This window comes from Lepisosteus platostomus, chromosome 1, assembly GCF_059453375.1.
Source record: "Lepisosteus platostomus isolate fLepPlt1 chromosome 1, fLepPlt1.hap1, whole genome shotgun sequence".
NCBI classification, from domain to species: Eukaryota; Metazoa; Chordata; class Actinopteri; order Semionotiformes; family Lepisosteidae; genus Lepisosteus; species Lepisosteus platostomus.
The window spans coordinates 80,685,229-80,700,063 of NC_142611.1; the positions used below are offsets into that span (position 1 = coordinate 80,685,229).

Consider the following 14,835-nt stretch of genomic DNA (forward strand, 5'->3'; position numbering starts at 1 on the left):
GTGATGATGATGATGATGATGATGACTGTTCGACATTTTATCATCGGACAACATTGCCGTTCAAAGTTCCTTAAATCCTTTATCTATGGGGACCAAATGTGATTCATTTTTACCACATTCACTAGTTTTCATTTTAAGTTCCGACTACTAAATGCAGTACAGAAACAATGAAAAGGAGAAGTTTTTCCTTTTACTTTTAAATGAATAAGCTTTTAGTAGAACAGTACCTTAATTTTATTTGAAGGCATTTTTTCTTTGGTCTGATAGGAGTTTCAGATCTGAATCATCTACTAGTGTTTAATTTTGTACTGCAGAACATTCAGGGTGAAAAGAAGTGTATAAACACTCCCTACGAACCCAGGCAGCCTTTACCTCTGTGATAAGGTGAGCTCCTGTCTTTTATCACCTTCTGTTTAAGACAGAGGACCTCACGAGATGCCTGCATGGTGGTGCAGTGGCTAGCATTACTGTCTCAGAGCACCGAAGTCCTGAATTCAACCCCAGCCTGGGGTGCTGTCTGTGTGGAGTTTGTATGTTCTGCTGTGTCTGTGCGTCTGTTATGGACTGGTGTCCCGATGCTTGCTGGGATAGACTCCAGCTCCCCCCCAACCCTGCCCATAGAAGCACTGGGAAAAGGGATTGAAGGGTGGATTCACAGGAGGACAGAAGAGGGAGGAAAGAGTGCGGGAAGCAGACCAGGTCGAAGCGCAAGGCCAAACTGGAAAGGGAGAAAAGAAACTGGAAGGCCCAATCCTGAAGGACAGAAACAAGGCAAAGAGAGTGAGAATAAGGCCACATGGCCAGCCTGAGCACGGCTAGCTCCTCCTGCCTCAGCACTGAAGGCTGCACCACGCTGGACCCATCTTCCTTCACCGTTCTCTAGCTTGATCCACAGTCAAGGCTGGGGCCCCTAAGGACGGGCCTCCTCCTGAACACACAGCCCTGATCTGCTCACACACACCGGTGGTGCTCAGGCCTGGTCCTCTGTGTTCCACCTGGCTCTAATCGGCAGTGCCAACTGCTGCCAGTTATCGAGCTGTTCGCTGGTTGAGGCTTTTTGACTGCACTCAGCACTTATCTGACAGCACACTGGCTCTCAGTCCTGGTCCTGAGTCACCTCTGTGTCTTTTGGTTTTTGCTCCAGCCCAGTCACAGGCCAATTTCTTTCCATTTGCCATGTAAGACCTTAGTTTCACCTCTTAAACACCTGACCAGGATTTATAATTGGTATAAATGCTGTGCTAATAGATGAATTTCAGGATTATCCTCAGTCCGGTGTGTGAGCTGACATCTAAACAACTGGACTGGAGCAGAAGGAATATGCTGACCATAGTAGTCTGATACAGTGATCCCCACCTGTGTCTATTCACCATTGCTTGATTGCCTATTTAGAGCTGTTCAGTAAAATCTAAGAAAGACAATTCTTAATTAGCAGGTTGAGGAGAGACGGCAGGATATCCTGTGCACTGTAGTTTTTGGAAATAATGCATTTCAGCTTGGGTATTTTTGAAACCAAGACTTGAGTGCAAAAAAACACTCAACACCAGCTAGCAAATCACTTACAGTTAGCCCTGGTGATTAATGACCCAGCTGATCCAGGAATCCTCCAGACCCAGGACTGAGGACCACAGACATGTCCCACGGGCAGAGTTCCCCCACAGGGGTGAAGTGCTCAGGACCAGAGCTGAAGAAAGTCTACATACTGTAGAAACTATACTTCTCTCCATATGGTATCAGCAGGTTAAGATTTCTCAATAACAATCACTTCCAAGGTTTCACTGAGCCTTAGCGTCTCTCTGTGTTGGGAGCTGTACTCTGTTGCCTGCTAATAGCATTTAAGATCACTTTATTGGCCATATACAATTTCTTGTATTAGGAATGGGTCTTTTCACATACCCCAGCTTGCTCTCCATAAGACACACAGACAGGGAGAGAAGCTTGGGGTCAGAGTGCAGGGCCAGACATTTTATACAGCGTCCCTAGAGCAGCTGGGGTGAAGGGCCTTGCTCAGGGGCCCAACAGAGTAGGATTCCTCTGCCACCTGGATAGGAACCGGCAACCTTCCAGCCACAGGTGCAGAGCCTGAGCCTCAGAGCCACCGCACCGCAATTAAAACCACACAACACTGAACGAGGCAGTGAATGCAGCAGTGAGGATGTATTGCTTTGTAGAACATATAAAACAACATTGAAATGCATAGTTATTTCATCCTCTTCATTAAGCTTTATATGCACAAATGTAACAGAACACAAAATTGCACAAGGAACTATAACATAACCCATCTTTGATCTCAAGTATCTGTGCTCCAGATGCACTGGCAGTTACAGCGGTCCTGCCAGCATGGGGACGAGCCATGTGGGCGATCTCGTCTGCAGCGTGTTCAACTAGAGTGCTGAGAGCACTGAAGGGGCTGGGCCTTCTGTCGCCGCAGGGCTGTGGATCACTGGGAGGGCTTTTTGGAAGGAGGGCTCTCTGTCTCCGGTGCCGATGGGGTGGGCTGCCTCTGGGGCTTATTCGGGGGCTGTCTGGGACCGTCACGGCTGTAGAACTCGTTCAGGATCGACACCGGGATTCTCTTCAGCATCTCCTTCGGGAAGAGGCGCAGGAGCTCCCACCCAATGTCTAGAGACTCAAATACAGAGCGGTTCTCATAGGGACCTGCCGGGAGCAAAGCACCATTATTATTATAGCAACTCATATTCTTCATATTGTAACAGAACCCTGCCAGATCAGACTGTGTGGCTCCATGTCCATAGTGTAAATATGATCCTTCTGCTTCAGCATCTACATCAGACACTGTATGACGCGCACTCTTATTTATTTATGTCCGGTCCATTTTCTGCGAAGAGATTTATCTGAATTATCTGAATCTGTCATTCGAGCCCTGTCACCTACCCTGAGAGATGAACCGCCTCTCAAACTTGTGCAGGAACTCCAGGTAGAGCAGGTCCTCCTGGCTCAGAGCTTCTTCTCCCACCACGGCCTTCATCGCCTGCACGTCCTTCCCAATGGCATAGCAGGCGTACTGCAGGACACACCACACACATGGATTCACATCATGCCCGAACCGACAGCCAAGCTGAGCGTATGTCTTTTGGCATTGACTACAGGTGTGCACATGACTCTCGGAATTAAACATGTGCCAAAACGTCTACGGATAGGAGCCAAACATTGGCATTGCCTTGGCATCACAAAACCTCTGGACACGGCTGGATGGTCAGGTGGAAATCGGAAGCTGTAGCAGGGCAGTCCCGGCTCGTGTCAGTGTGTGGCGCTGTGGCGCTGGGTTTGTGGGTGTGGAGTCATGACCTCACCAGCTGGTTGGAGACATCAGCATGATCATTCCTGGTCATTCCCTCCCCAATGGCCGACTTCATGAGGCGGGACAGCGAGGGCAGCACGTTGATGGGCGGATAGATCTGCAGAGCGACACGCAGAGCTGGTCAGTAATGACCTTCTGCCCTGTATGGCCCAGCATGGCCAAGCCCATATCTATAGTATCATTATAGTCTATTTCTGTAGCACACAGTGCAAACATGACACAACCATAGCAGAGCAGAACATCAGCACATTCGAGAGACCACAGAGAGGGAGCCATTCGCTCCATCCTGCTCATTCGGATCTGTTTCTCTTTAGTCCCACAAACCAGCCCACAGGAAAGGCACAACGCAGAGCAGCCAATCACACTGATCTTACACATCTTTGGAGGTGTGTGGAAACCAGAACACCCAGTGAAAACCCCCACGAAAACAGGGAGCCTGTAACCTGGACCCTGTAACGCACTGGTGCTAAACACCACTCTTCTGATGAACAGCTAGTAAAACCAAGGTGAGCTCATGTTAAATGTAGAACGAACTGTGGTGTGAGAGTTTCCCGTGGTAGACACTGATGAGACAGAGAGAGCAGTCTTCAGACTGCAGCCTTTCTCCTCTTCACCGACCTGTCTGTTGTGCAGCTGTCTGTCGATGTACACCTGCCCCTCTGTGATGAACCCTGTCAGGTCAGGGATGGGGTGTGTGATATCTTTGAGAAAAAAGAAGAGGAATCAAAGTCAGAATGCACATTTCCATTCCACAGGAAAGAAGAACTCAAATATGACACATAGACTTGCAGCTGGGAAGCCCATCCATAACACCTGCTTTGGTTGGGTTTACTGAAGGCATGGTGATATTCGGCCACAGTGCCTCTGGGGTTTGTGCCAGGCGATGTCAGAATTACTAGACCGCGTCAATTATGTTGAAGGTATTGACTTTCCCTGTTAAAATAGACCCATTGACCTACTGCAGGGCTGTAGCTCTTGAAGACCAGAACCAGCCGGCCCTGGGTTACAGAGTGGGTTGGATCTGATGGACAAGGGAGTCAAAGGGCTGAGTTCGTTTATAGTCTGGGCACACCTCTTGTCACAGTCTCGCACACCCTACCCACAAGACACAGACTGTAGGACTGGTCCAGGAAGAGGAGAATGACTGGTTAGTGAAAGCAGTAAAAGGAAGAGACAGACAGCTGAGCGGACAGGGCATGTGCAGCAGAAGCAGACCTGGAGAAGAAATTCCAAAGAGACAGAGAGAGACATTCAGACAGAATTCAAACAAGGCAGATGAAAAACTAAATGGGCATTAAACTGAAATATCCAAATTCCACAGTATTCAGAAAAAATTCTGAACAATTTAATTGTTCTTCAAATACCAAAAGATGAAAGAGAAGAAAGGGAGAATTAACACCACAGGTGCATTCTTCATTTTACATTAACAAATACAGAAGCTTGTTCCTACCCTGAAAATAATAATAATAATAATAATAATAATAATAATAATAATAATAATAAACTTTATTTTATATAGTGCCTTTAAAAGTGGCTTCTCAAAGCGCTTTACAGGATGACAATAACAATAAATAAGAGGAGTATAAAAATAAATAAGGAGAATACACAAGATAAGACACAATTACAATATGCAGAGGAGACTGTGGATGGTGGTACTAAGAAGAGCAGAGGGGTGAAGAATGGAACAGTTAAGTAAAGGCTTTTCTGAAGAAGATGGTTTTGAGTCTGGATTTGAAGGAGAAGGCCCTGTCACCCATACAATGTAGACGGGTTTGGGGGACAGTAAGGAGGGCAGAATTTGAAGAGTGGAGGTTGCGAGGTGGGGAGTAGGGCGATAATAGTTCAGACAGGTACTGAGGTGCCAAGCCACGCAGAGCCTTATAGGTGAGCATGAGGATTTTAAAGTCTACACGGAATTTGACCGGAAACCAGTGCAAGGACTCCAGGACAGGAGTAATGTGAACACTTGCACTAGACCTGGTCAGGATTCTGGCTGCTTAATTCTGGACATATTGCAGTTTGTTCAGAGTAGATTTTGATACCCCTGCGAGTAGAGCATTACAGTAGTCAATTCGAGAGAACACAAATGTGTTGATCAGCTTTTCAGCCACAGTTAATGATAGCATAGGTCGTAGTCTTGCGATATTTCTAAGGTGAAAAAAAGATGTTTTGACAGTATGCTGCACATGTGGGTCGAATGTTAAGCCAAAAGATGAAAGAGCTGAAGCTTTCTACTAATGAGCAGAGAAGACCATGAGAGAATCTAATCCAAGTATTCAAAATCTTCAAGGTCACTGACATAGTGAACATCTTCAGAATGTACAGTTAAATGTGAGCTTAGGTAGCTACTGTAGGTAGAAATGCATGTAAAGCCAAGTACAGGAGGAACTACTTTACACAGAGGGTTGTGGGAGTGTGGAACTAACTACCCAGTCATGTGGTTGAAGGTGATACCCTGCCTTCTTTCCAGAAACAGCTGGAAGAGATCCTTGGATCAATTTACTACTGGCTGCCAAATGAGTTTGATGGGCTGAGTGGCTCCTCTTGTCCTTATGCTGCTGTGCACATGCAGGGAGAGGCAGAAGGATTAAGAGGGAGACACACAGAGAGGGACGGACCATCGTTGGGCATGGTGAGGATGGGGATCTGTGTGATGGAGCCCTGCCTGCCGTCCACTCGCCCTGCTCTCTCGTAGATGGTGGCCAGGTCCGTGTACATGTAACCAGGGAAACCCCGTCTTCCTGGTACCTCCTCCCGGGCTGCTGACACCTGGAGACACAGAGCACAGACAGAGGTCCATCCTGAAGACAGAGCAGAGGGACACGCAGGACAGACAGTGTATCGAGTCACTGTGCGAGTGTTTGTCCTTCTTATCCACCTGTCAGCATGTGAGTGTGTCGCTACTGTGTCAATGTCTTGCTGTGTCTGTGTGTCGTCACTGTGTCAGTGTGTCATCACTGTGTCACTGTGTCACTGTGTCATCACTGTGTCACTGTGTCACTGTGTCAGTGTGTCAGTATGTCGTCACTGTGTCAGTGTGTATCGTCCCTGTGTCAGTGTGTCATCACTGTGCCATTGTGTGAATGTGTCAGTGTGAGGTCAATGTGTCAGTGTGTCATCACTGTGTCACTGTGTCAGTGTGTCAGTATGTCGTCACTGTGTCAGTGTGTATCGTCCCTGTGTCAGTGTGTCATCACTGTGCCATTGTGTGAATGTGTCAGTGTGAGGTCAATGTGTCAGTGTGTCATCACTGTGTCACTGTGTCAGTGTGTCAGTATGTCGTCACTGTGTCAGTGTGTATCGTCCCTGTGTCAGTGTGTCATCACTGTGCCATTGTGTGAATGTGTCAGTGTGTGGTCAATGTGTCAGTGTGTCATCACTGTGTCACTGTGTCAGTTTGTTAGTGTGTGGTCACTGTGTCAGTGTGTCAATGTGTCACTGTGTCAGTATGTCATCACTGTGTCAGTGTGTCACTGTGTCAGTGTGTCAGTGTGTCGTCGGCGTGTCAGTGTCTCTTCAGCACATATGAAGCAGTGTGTGGGTGCTGTGGTGTGAAGGCGTGTGACGGCGGTGCTGTGAGGACTTTACTTCTCTCAGGGCCTCGGCGTACGAGCTCATGTCGGTGAGAATGACCAGCACGTGCTTTTCACACTGGTAGGCCAGGAACTCAGCAGTGGTGAGGGCCAGGCGCGGGGTGATGATGCGCTCGATTCTGCAGTCAACAGGCACAGCTTGAGTGGGTATTTCCAGCTGAGAAGGGCATGCTGCAAGCTTTACTGTCTTCTATCCCCCAAGCCAGGAGAGCCACTCCCCTGGAGGGCCGCTGTCCAGCAGCTCGTATAGGTCTCTTTAAATCTCCTGCTCCGAGGACACTTCAGCTTGATCAGTTAACCGAATAATGAGTTCAATTTGGTCATTAAGGGCTCAAGCAGAAAGAAAACCTGGACTGGAGTTGAGAACTCCTGCCCTAAGCAGACAATTGGAAATAAACATGTACAGTGCAGAAAATATGAGGCAGTGCAGTTTACATTAACTCCAGGGGTGGGCAATCCTGATCCTGGAAGGCCGATATGTCTGCAGGTTTTCATTCCTACTCTGCTCTTAAAGAGCTAAAGCAGCTCATAAGCTCCTGAACTGGATCGATTTCACAGCTTCTCCCACCTCTTCAGGTGCTGCTGCTTTGATGAGACCTAGAAAAGACACAGCAGCCCCCCAGCACCAGGACTGGACGCCCCTGATACAGACACAAGCCATGTGCACGTCACCCTGCCCTTGAGATCACACAGAGCTTTTACTTACTGCCCATTCACGCCACACATGTGCATCACAGCCTGACTGAGAGAACAGCTACAGAAGGTGAACCTGTGCTGAACAAGCATGTCATCAGGCCCCAGAGGATGTGACCACAGCCACTGAGAGACTAGCAGCTCCAAACCCACAGGGCCCTTCGCTCCTGATCTCTTTGTAACTGTTCACTACAGAACCTCTCTGGGTAACACACCGGGAGTATCTATCTCCGTGCTTGAGCCATGCAGAGGCTGTGGTCTGTCATTGTAAATGATCCTTTTATGTAACTAAACTATTTGCGGAATTGGAGGTACTTCAGCCCTTGCCCACGTTACAATACAATATGCGCTTTGCGGAAACAGGGATGGCGCTCCCCCATCTGACATCATAGCTTCGACCCCAGGGACGCTTCGGCCAGGCTGGGAGTCTCCGAGACAGAGCGAGGGGAGCCCAGAGAGAGCACTCACGTGGGGTCGTTGGCAAGGTTCAGGAAGAGGCAGACGTTGTCCATGGACCCGTTCTCCTCGAAGTCGGACTTGAAGAAGCGTGCTGTTTCCATGTTCACCTGCCAGGGCCAGGGAGCGCAGGGGTCAAGAGTGAGCGGAGACACGGCCGAGGGCAGCAGGCAGTGCAGCCCGTCATGCAAAGCTCTGTGGGTGTCAGTACAGCTCTCAGCCTGTGCTATAGAGACTGAAGCACTAAAAGCCTTCAAGAAACAACATGGTGAAGCTCTGAGATGTTAAGTCAGCTTTGAATTGAACCCTTCTGATGGGATCTAGGACTATGAATACATTAGGAAAATTGTGATTGTTTCTGTGCTTCTTCATTAGTAAAAGTAATGGCTTGCAGGCTAATGCAGGAGCAGTGTACTGCACCTGGCTGGGAGGCACTGCGGACCTCAAGCCTCTGTTCGCTGCACCGGCAGCAGTCTGAGGCCAGTGCTCAGCTGTGAACCCGAGGCTTTCTCAGGGCTGAGCCTGCAGCAGCCGGAGCAGCTGGAGCAGCTGGTGCAGCCGGAGCAGCCAGAGCAGCTGGAGCAGCTGGAGCAGCCACAGCAGCTGGTGCAGCCGGAGCAGCTGCAGCAGCCGGAGCAGTGCACTCACCCCCATGGCTGCAAAGACGATGGCGAAGTTGTCCTCGTGGTGATCCATCACACTCTTGTGCTGCTGCACCAGGCCAGCCTGCCTGCAGATCTGGGCTGCAATCTGGGCGCAGGGTTAGAGCAGGTCAGTCTCCACTCTCAGCATGCCTGCATGCCACTTATCAGATACTTGTCAGAAAAAAAGAACTGCTACAAGTGCATACACATTTGAAATGCACAGACACTCGCTGTGTAACAGGCGTTGCTGTGCTTGATGGTTGCATACCCTGTGGTGACATGGTGGTGGCTGAGGGTATCAGGATCCATTTCTCACTGAGAAGAGTCCGAGCCCCAGTGCCACGCCCCCCACCTGAAGGAACCCCCCAGCCTCTCAATCTGTTTCCCAGCCACTCACTGTCACTATCAGACCAAACCGCAGACTCGACCACGGCCAGACTCATTCCAACAAAAGATCCTGGCATGCACACACTAAACTAGAAAGGGAACTGACCAGGGTTTCTTCAAACCCAAAAACCAGATGAGACGGGTGGAAATCACAAGGAAGGGCATTTGAAAAAGAGAACAGGATGCACTACTTTACTCTGAAGCAGGGGGTCCCAGCCTTTTTTGTCAGCTGAACCCCTTCAACCTAAATTATTTGCCTCAAGTACCCCCCTTGAGGTTTTAACTAAATCAAACTTTTCAATGAATATAGATAAATGCTACAGCAACCCTCTTAACATGCTTCTTTTCAGTTGGTAAAATATTAATACTATATACTACTGTTGTTTTCTTATTCTTATTATTACATTGTTATTTATTAATAGGACTATTCCATTTGACATTGACGTTTCCATCACACTCCCACGAACCCCCTGCTCTAAAGGATGAAAGAGAGCGGAACAAGCTACTCAGCAGTACTGTTGAAGCTGATACCCTGGCTTCTTTCATGAGGTAAGATACTGGTAATGAGAGTGGGATCAAGGAATTTTTCATTTTCTTAAGTCTGCATTGAGGTTTTGAGGCATCAGCTGGTATTCTGCAGAACATGGGAGGGATCAGAGGAGATACTCACAGCTAGTCTCAAGATGCTCCTAATGCAAGCAGTTCAAGTGGCTGCGCTACCAACATGGAGCACTAAGTCAGGCCAATTAGCTACTAACTACAAACCAGGCGAGATGAGCCAGATGGTTCGTAACCTTTCTCATGAAGTCATCTGCCCGGAGCTGTACCCCTGGTCTCAGTGTGCCTGCTCCTCACCTCGTTGTGTGGCAGCCCTGCCGCAGAGAAGATGGGTATCTTCTGTCCGCGTGCGATGCTGTTCATGGCATCGATGGGCGAGAGTCCGGTCTGGATCATCTCCTCGGGGTAGATCCGCATCTGGGGGTTAATGGGCTGGCCTGCAGTGGAGAGAGGGGTGAGCCGCACACCAGGCCCGTTCGGAGAAACCTGCTTCTTGTCACAGATCCAGCTCTTAAACTGAAGTCAATCCAGAGTACTGCAGAATCAGAATACAGCAGAGAGGAGCTGTTGGCATTACAGGGAGTTTTGTGGAGTCTCATGAATTAGCACTGTGGGATCTGTGCTTGAAAACCACTAGGACTGAAAGACCTTTAAGGTCTGAAAGAAAACCGAACCCAGCCTGAGTAGAGATAGAGAGTACAGCCATGAAGAAGGAGCCAAGGAGCCAAAGTAATTAACTGCTGAGCAATTCAAAGTACGACACTGGTGCCCCAGTCAAGTGAAGACCACTGATAAGACTCCCATTATTAAGCAGTGTGAAACATCTCAAGCTGTATTAACTGCAGGCTCTTGATAATCGGCAGGTCTTCAAAACGCCATCTTTACTACATGATGCTGGATATGTGGTACAATCTGTGTAAGTGCCTGTATCTGCAATGACCTGCAGCTGATCAAATGGCTGTATTTCTACGTTAATCACAGCTGTGGTGTCAGGGTCAAACTCCCAGTTCTCCAATTGTAAAAGCCCCTTTTATTCAGCCTCAATTGTTACAACTGGGCTGGGACACGGGTCGTTCTCCCGGGTGAAGATCTGCACAGGGCTGGCTGTGTTTGAGCTCAAGCTGTTCTGTGGCCTCTGGAGGAAGAAGGTGGCATTGCTGTGGGGGCTCATCGGGACTGACCGAGCTGAGAAAGCAAGTACAACCCTGGAGGTACGATGGCCTGTGAGCCTCTAGATCTCAGAACGGGAGACGACGTCCTGCCCAGAACGTGTCAAACTCCGCTGCATCTGGAGCTCGAAATGCATGGAGCAGAATGAGCGCAGATACACTTTACTCACCATTGATATCGAGGAAATCCTCAGCCGTCACCGCTGGCCCCTTGTCGATGGACTTCCCTGATCCGTTGAAGATACGCCCTGAGAGACAACACACAGCACATCTTACTGCTCCTGCGTTTGAGAGGCTGGAGGTGGGGGAGGTTACAAACGAGAGCAGACCACTTTTCTCATTTAGGTCATATGGCAGCTGGCAGCTAATTGACAGTCTCTTGAAGGAAGCCAGGGTATTGGCTCCAACAACACAGCTGGGCAGCTTGTTCCATACTCCTGCAATCCTTTGCGTAAAGAACCACCGTCTTTAACGCTTTCTTTTTTAAAATTTTTCAGCATAGAATGAACCTTTTCTTACTCTTTCCTTTGTACACTGTACACGTCTGCTCGATACAGCCCACTCCAGTAGCATACATCTCTTACACGCCCTGACTGCTCACTGACGCAAGTCTCCTTTCTTCACGAAGCTCAGCTGAATGAGAGCTGTGTGCGACGCTCAGGCAGCCTCCTGCTGCTGTTTTCCAGTGGAATGCTCTTCCATCTCTTCCACCCAGCTTACCTGGAATTGTCTTTAAAGGGCAGCTAAGGGTCAGCAGCTTCAGGACTAAGGGATTAGTCCACTGATGCCCTTTACAGCTTCGGGAGCAGAGATTCCTGCTCCACTGCAGCTTCCTGCTCAGACATTTCCTCATCCGATCAATACGGCAGTACCCTTCAGTAAGCTTAATAACCCATTAGAACACAGTCTAGTAGCCGTGGTATCAATAATTCTTACTGTCCGATTTGAACCACCCTGAGATGTCTGAAAAGAACTCCTTCTCCGTGATCCTTCGAACAAGATCACCATCCGCAGGGCCCACCGAGTAGTGCCTCAGCGGCGAGGTTATCGTCATCATGGCCAAGTTGAGCTCTTAGGCAACCCAGGTGCTGTCCATCACCGTGCTGATAATAGAGGCTTTACACAGAATCGTGGAGTATTATGGGGCGACATGATGGCACAGTGGTAAGCATTGCTGGGGTTCAATTCTGGACCTGGGGCGCTCCCCAGGGTCCTGTGGGTTTCCTCCGGACTAGCCCATTTCCTCCCACAGCTGCTGGTGGGTTACTTGGTTTCTGCTCTTGTCTGCCTGCCCTGTGACGAACTGAGTGTGCCCTGCCTTGTGCCTGTTGCTTGTTGGAGCAGATCCGGCTCGCCGTGACCCTGTACTGGCTGGAGCGGAGGAGATGGGTGGGGGGGGTTGTGTATTATCTTTGAGCAGGTAGTATTCCACGAGCTATGTTCCTCATAACTATAGCGCCACCTGTAGGTCACCTTCATCGCCTCACCCCCACCCAAGGTGTATAGGTCGCTCCGGACTGGAGAGACCTGAACAAGTCGTTTAATGTCCGGTTGTTTTTAAACGCTTCTGTTTTGAATAATAAATAATAAGGGACAACAACACACGAACTTCATCCCCGTTTGGTACCATCGAACTCATCGAAACAAACCCCCTGTCGCGTGTTTCGCGTGTTTCTGAATTCACTCCATTCGGAGAGCAAACCTGACCGCCCTTGTCTGTGCAGTCGCAGCTGCTGAAGGTGTAGTCGTTGTTTTCTGTGTAAAGCCGTTTATATACAGCAGAATAAGTCTCATTTTCTTCGCCCGTCTAAAGCTCCGTCAGGGACTATATCGCACAATACATACGGGATACCCCAGCTATAAAAAGAACATTCTTAAATGAATGAGAATGGTGTTGTATTCAGCTACTGTACACTAAGGGAAAACATCTGTTGTACAACCAGCCTACTCGTTTGTGTAAAGATGGTGTTAAATGTACATTTATCACAATTACGGTCGAAGTAGCTCTGGCAAACACGGGCTCGTCGACACGGGCTCGATGGAGACCCAACCCGTCTCTTTGGACCCACAAACCCGTCTTGCTGTGGCGTACGGGTCTCTAAACAGTTACGGGCAAGAACTGCTGCCAACTTGAAATTTCCCTCTAACAAAATTTATAGACAACTATACGAAAATAGTGCGTGCAGAAACTGCTGAAATGCTTGTATATAAGATATAAATAGTTGTTTTGTTTGCGCAGCTTCAACTACAGCGTGTGATCCCAAACGGTGGTGATCTGTTCACAGTCATCAGAACACATGATCTACTTTTTATGTATAATATTTCATATATACATTTTAATAATATATTTAATAAACATTCATACATGATTATCAATTGCACAAGACCGTAGATACGACGTAGACATGATTTTATTTTACAGTCTATTTATAGGAAGACCGAAGTAAAAGTGAAAGTTTACTTTCTGTTAATTTACGATTGAGTTACGATCTCAATATTTTCTAAATGGCTGACAACGGATTTCGATTTATTAGATTTTTAGATATGAAACAAGAAATTGATTGCGATACCAAAATTATTATTGCATTTAGTTTTATAGCCTGTGCTTTTCGAACAAATTTAATTAGCTCATACTTTTAAAAAACGTAGAAAGAATTCCGTTTAAGTCAGTTAATTCAAAATGATGTACTATAATACAATATATTAACTAATCAAATGGCATCGGATATTTCATTATTTGTAACTCGTTTTTGCTTAAGTTAGACATTTTATGGTTCGATGTTTTACAAACGACCAACGTCCTTATTTCCTGAGATTTCTGTACTTTTTTCAAAAAAGGAAAGGAGGAAAACAACGCATGTCTAGGGGACAGTGAAGTATATGTACCGGCGGGAAAACGGTTGCCTAAAACAACTAAAACATCCAGGTTAATGGCAAACGAATTTCGCACCATACGTGATCTTTTATTTTTTGCACGTCAACTTATGTTAAACTAATAATAATTTAAAAAAAACGTTTTAAAATTGCTCAAATTCGTTTTAGCTGGTTCAGAGTCCACCTTTTCAAGTTTGTTGAAAGTCCTATATTTATGACCGGCACCAGCACTGTGTTTTGTGGTGTGTGGAGACGCAGGGAGACCCGCGATGTCATACTGTACAGTTAATAAGCTCTCCAGCCTGCAGCCGCGAACCTGCTCTGCTACTTGCTGACACCTGTGTCTAGCTCTGGTTTGCAGTAGTCAACTCCCCCCCACAACACACACACACACACACACACACCGCTCCCGGGCCGGTGGGTGGTCTCTTACGCACCCAGCATGTCCTCGGACACCGGTGTGCGCAGGATGTCCCCCGTGAATTCGCAGGTGGTCCTCTGGGCATCGATGCCGGAAGTTCCTTCGAAAACCTGCGAGGAAAGACAGGAGCTCAGTCCAGGTCTTCAGCACGGGCAGTGAGAGCAGTCTGCTTTTCTTTAGCCTTCAACAAACACCGAACACTTCCGATGTGCGGTAACTTTCAGGATTTGGGTAATTCTACGCTTTTCAATATAATATGGATCCTGATCTTTGACAGTGTATTACAACCTAATTTACTCCATCCTCATCTATAGCAGAACCTGATCACAAGTAGGCAATATTCTTAAGATTAAATTTTTAATTGTAATTGCTAGCTTTCATTTAAGTCGACAAAGCATTTTAACATACCCAGCAACATTACTTTGATTTAAAATACGTTTTACTTGTTAGTGATATTCAATTACTGCTATTAGAAAAAAAAAATCACAAACGTATTTAATGCTACCTTTAGAATTGAAACTTTCTTGAAAAAATAAATGTAAAAAGGATTAGCGAAAAAAAACTTCATTATAATTCTCGTCAGGCTACACTTCTTGCTTATCCATCCAGGTGGGGCTGCACACTGGGGGTGCTGGAGGGGATCCCCATTACCTGGAAAGCGCTTTGAGTGGAGTGTCCAGAAAAGCGCTATATAAGTGTAAGCAATTATTATTATTAT

At 47.4% G+C, this 14,835-nt stretch overlaps 1 protein-coding gene across 1 annotated transcript in view; it reads right to left on the reverse strand.

Moving 5' to 3' along the window:
• Positions 1-2,142: 2,142 nt before the first annotated feature.
• The window catches only part of LOC148679021 (V-type proton ATPase subunit B-like), a 37,975-nt gene continuing 25,282 nt past the window's right edge, over positions 2,143-14,835 (reverse strand). The window contains exons 4-14 of the mRNA XM_088638717.1: positions 14,134-14,227; positions 10,993-11,070; positions 9,951-10,090; positions 8,713-8,814; positions 8,077-8,174; positions 6,911-7,034; positions 5,941-6,091; positions 3,941-4,023; positions 3,315-3,419; positions 2,896-3,025; positions 2,143-2,658 (exon numbers count right to left, since the gene is read on the reverse strand). Coding sequence (XP_088494843.1) covers positions 2,441-2,658; positions 2,896-3,025; positions 3,315-3,419; positions 3,941-4,023; positions 5,941-6,091; positions 6,911-7,034; positions 8,077-8,174; positions 8,713-8,814; positions 9,951-10,090; positions 10,993-11,070; positions 14,134-14,227 — 1,323 coding nt within the window. The 3' untranslated portion in view covers positions 2,143-2,440. The remainder of the gene's footprint in view (positions 2,659-2,895; positions 3,026-3,314; positions 3,420-3,940; positions 4,024-5,940; positions 6,092-6,910; positions 7,035-8,076; positions 8,175-8,712; positions 8,815-9,950; positions 10,091-10,992; positions 11,071-14,133; positions 14,228-14,835) is intronic.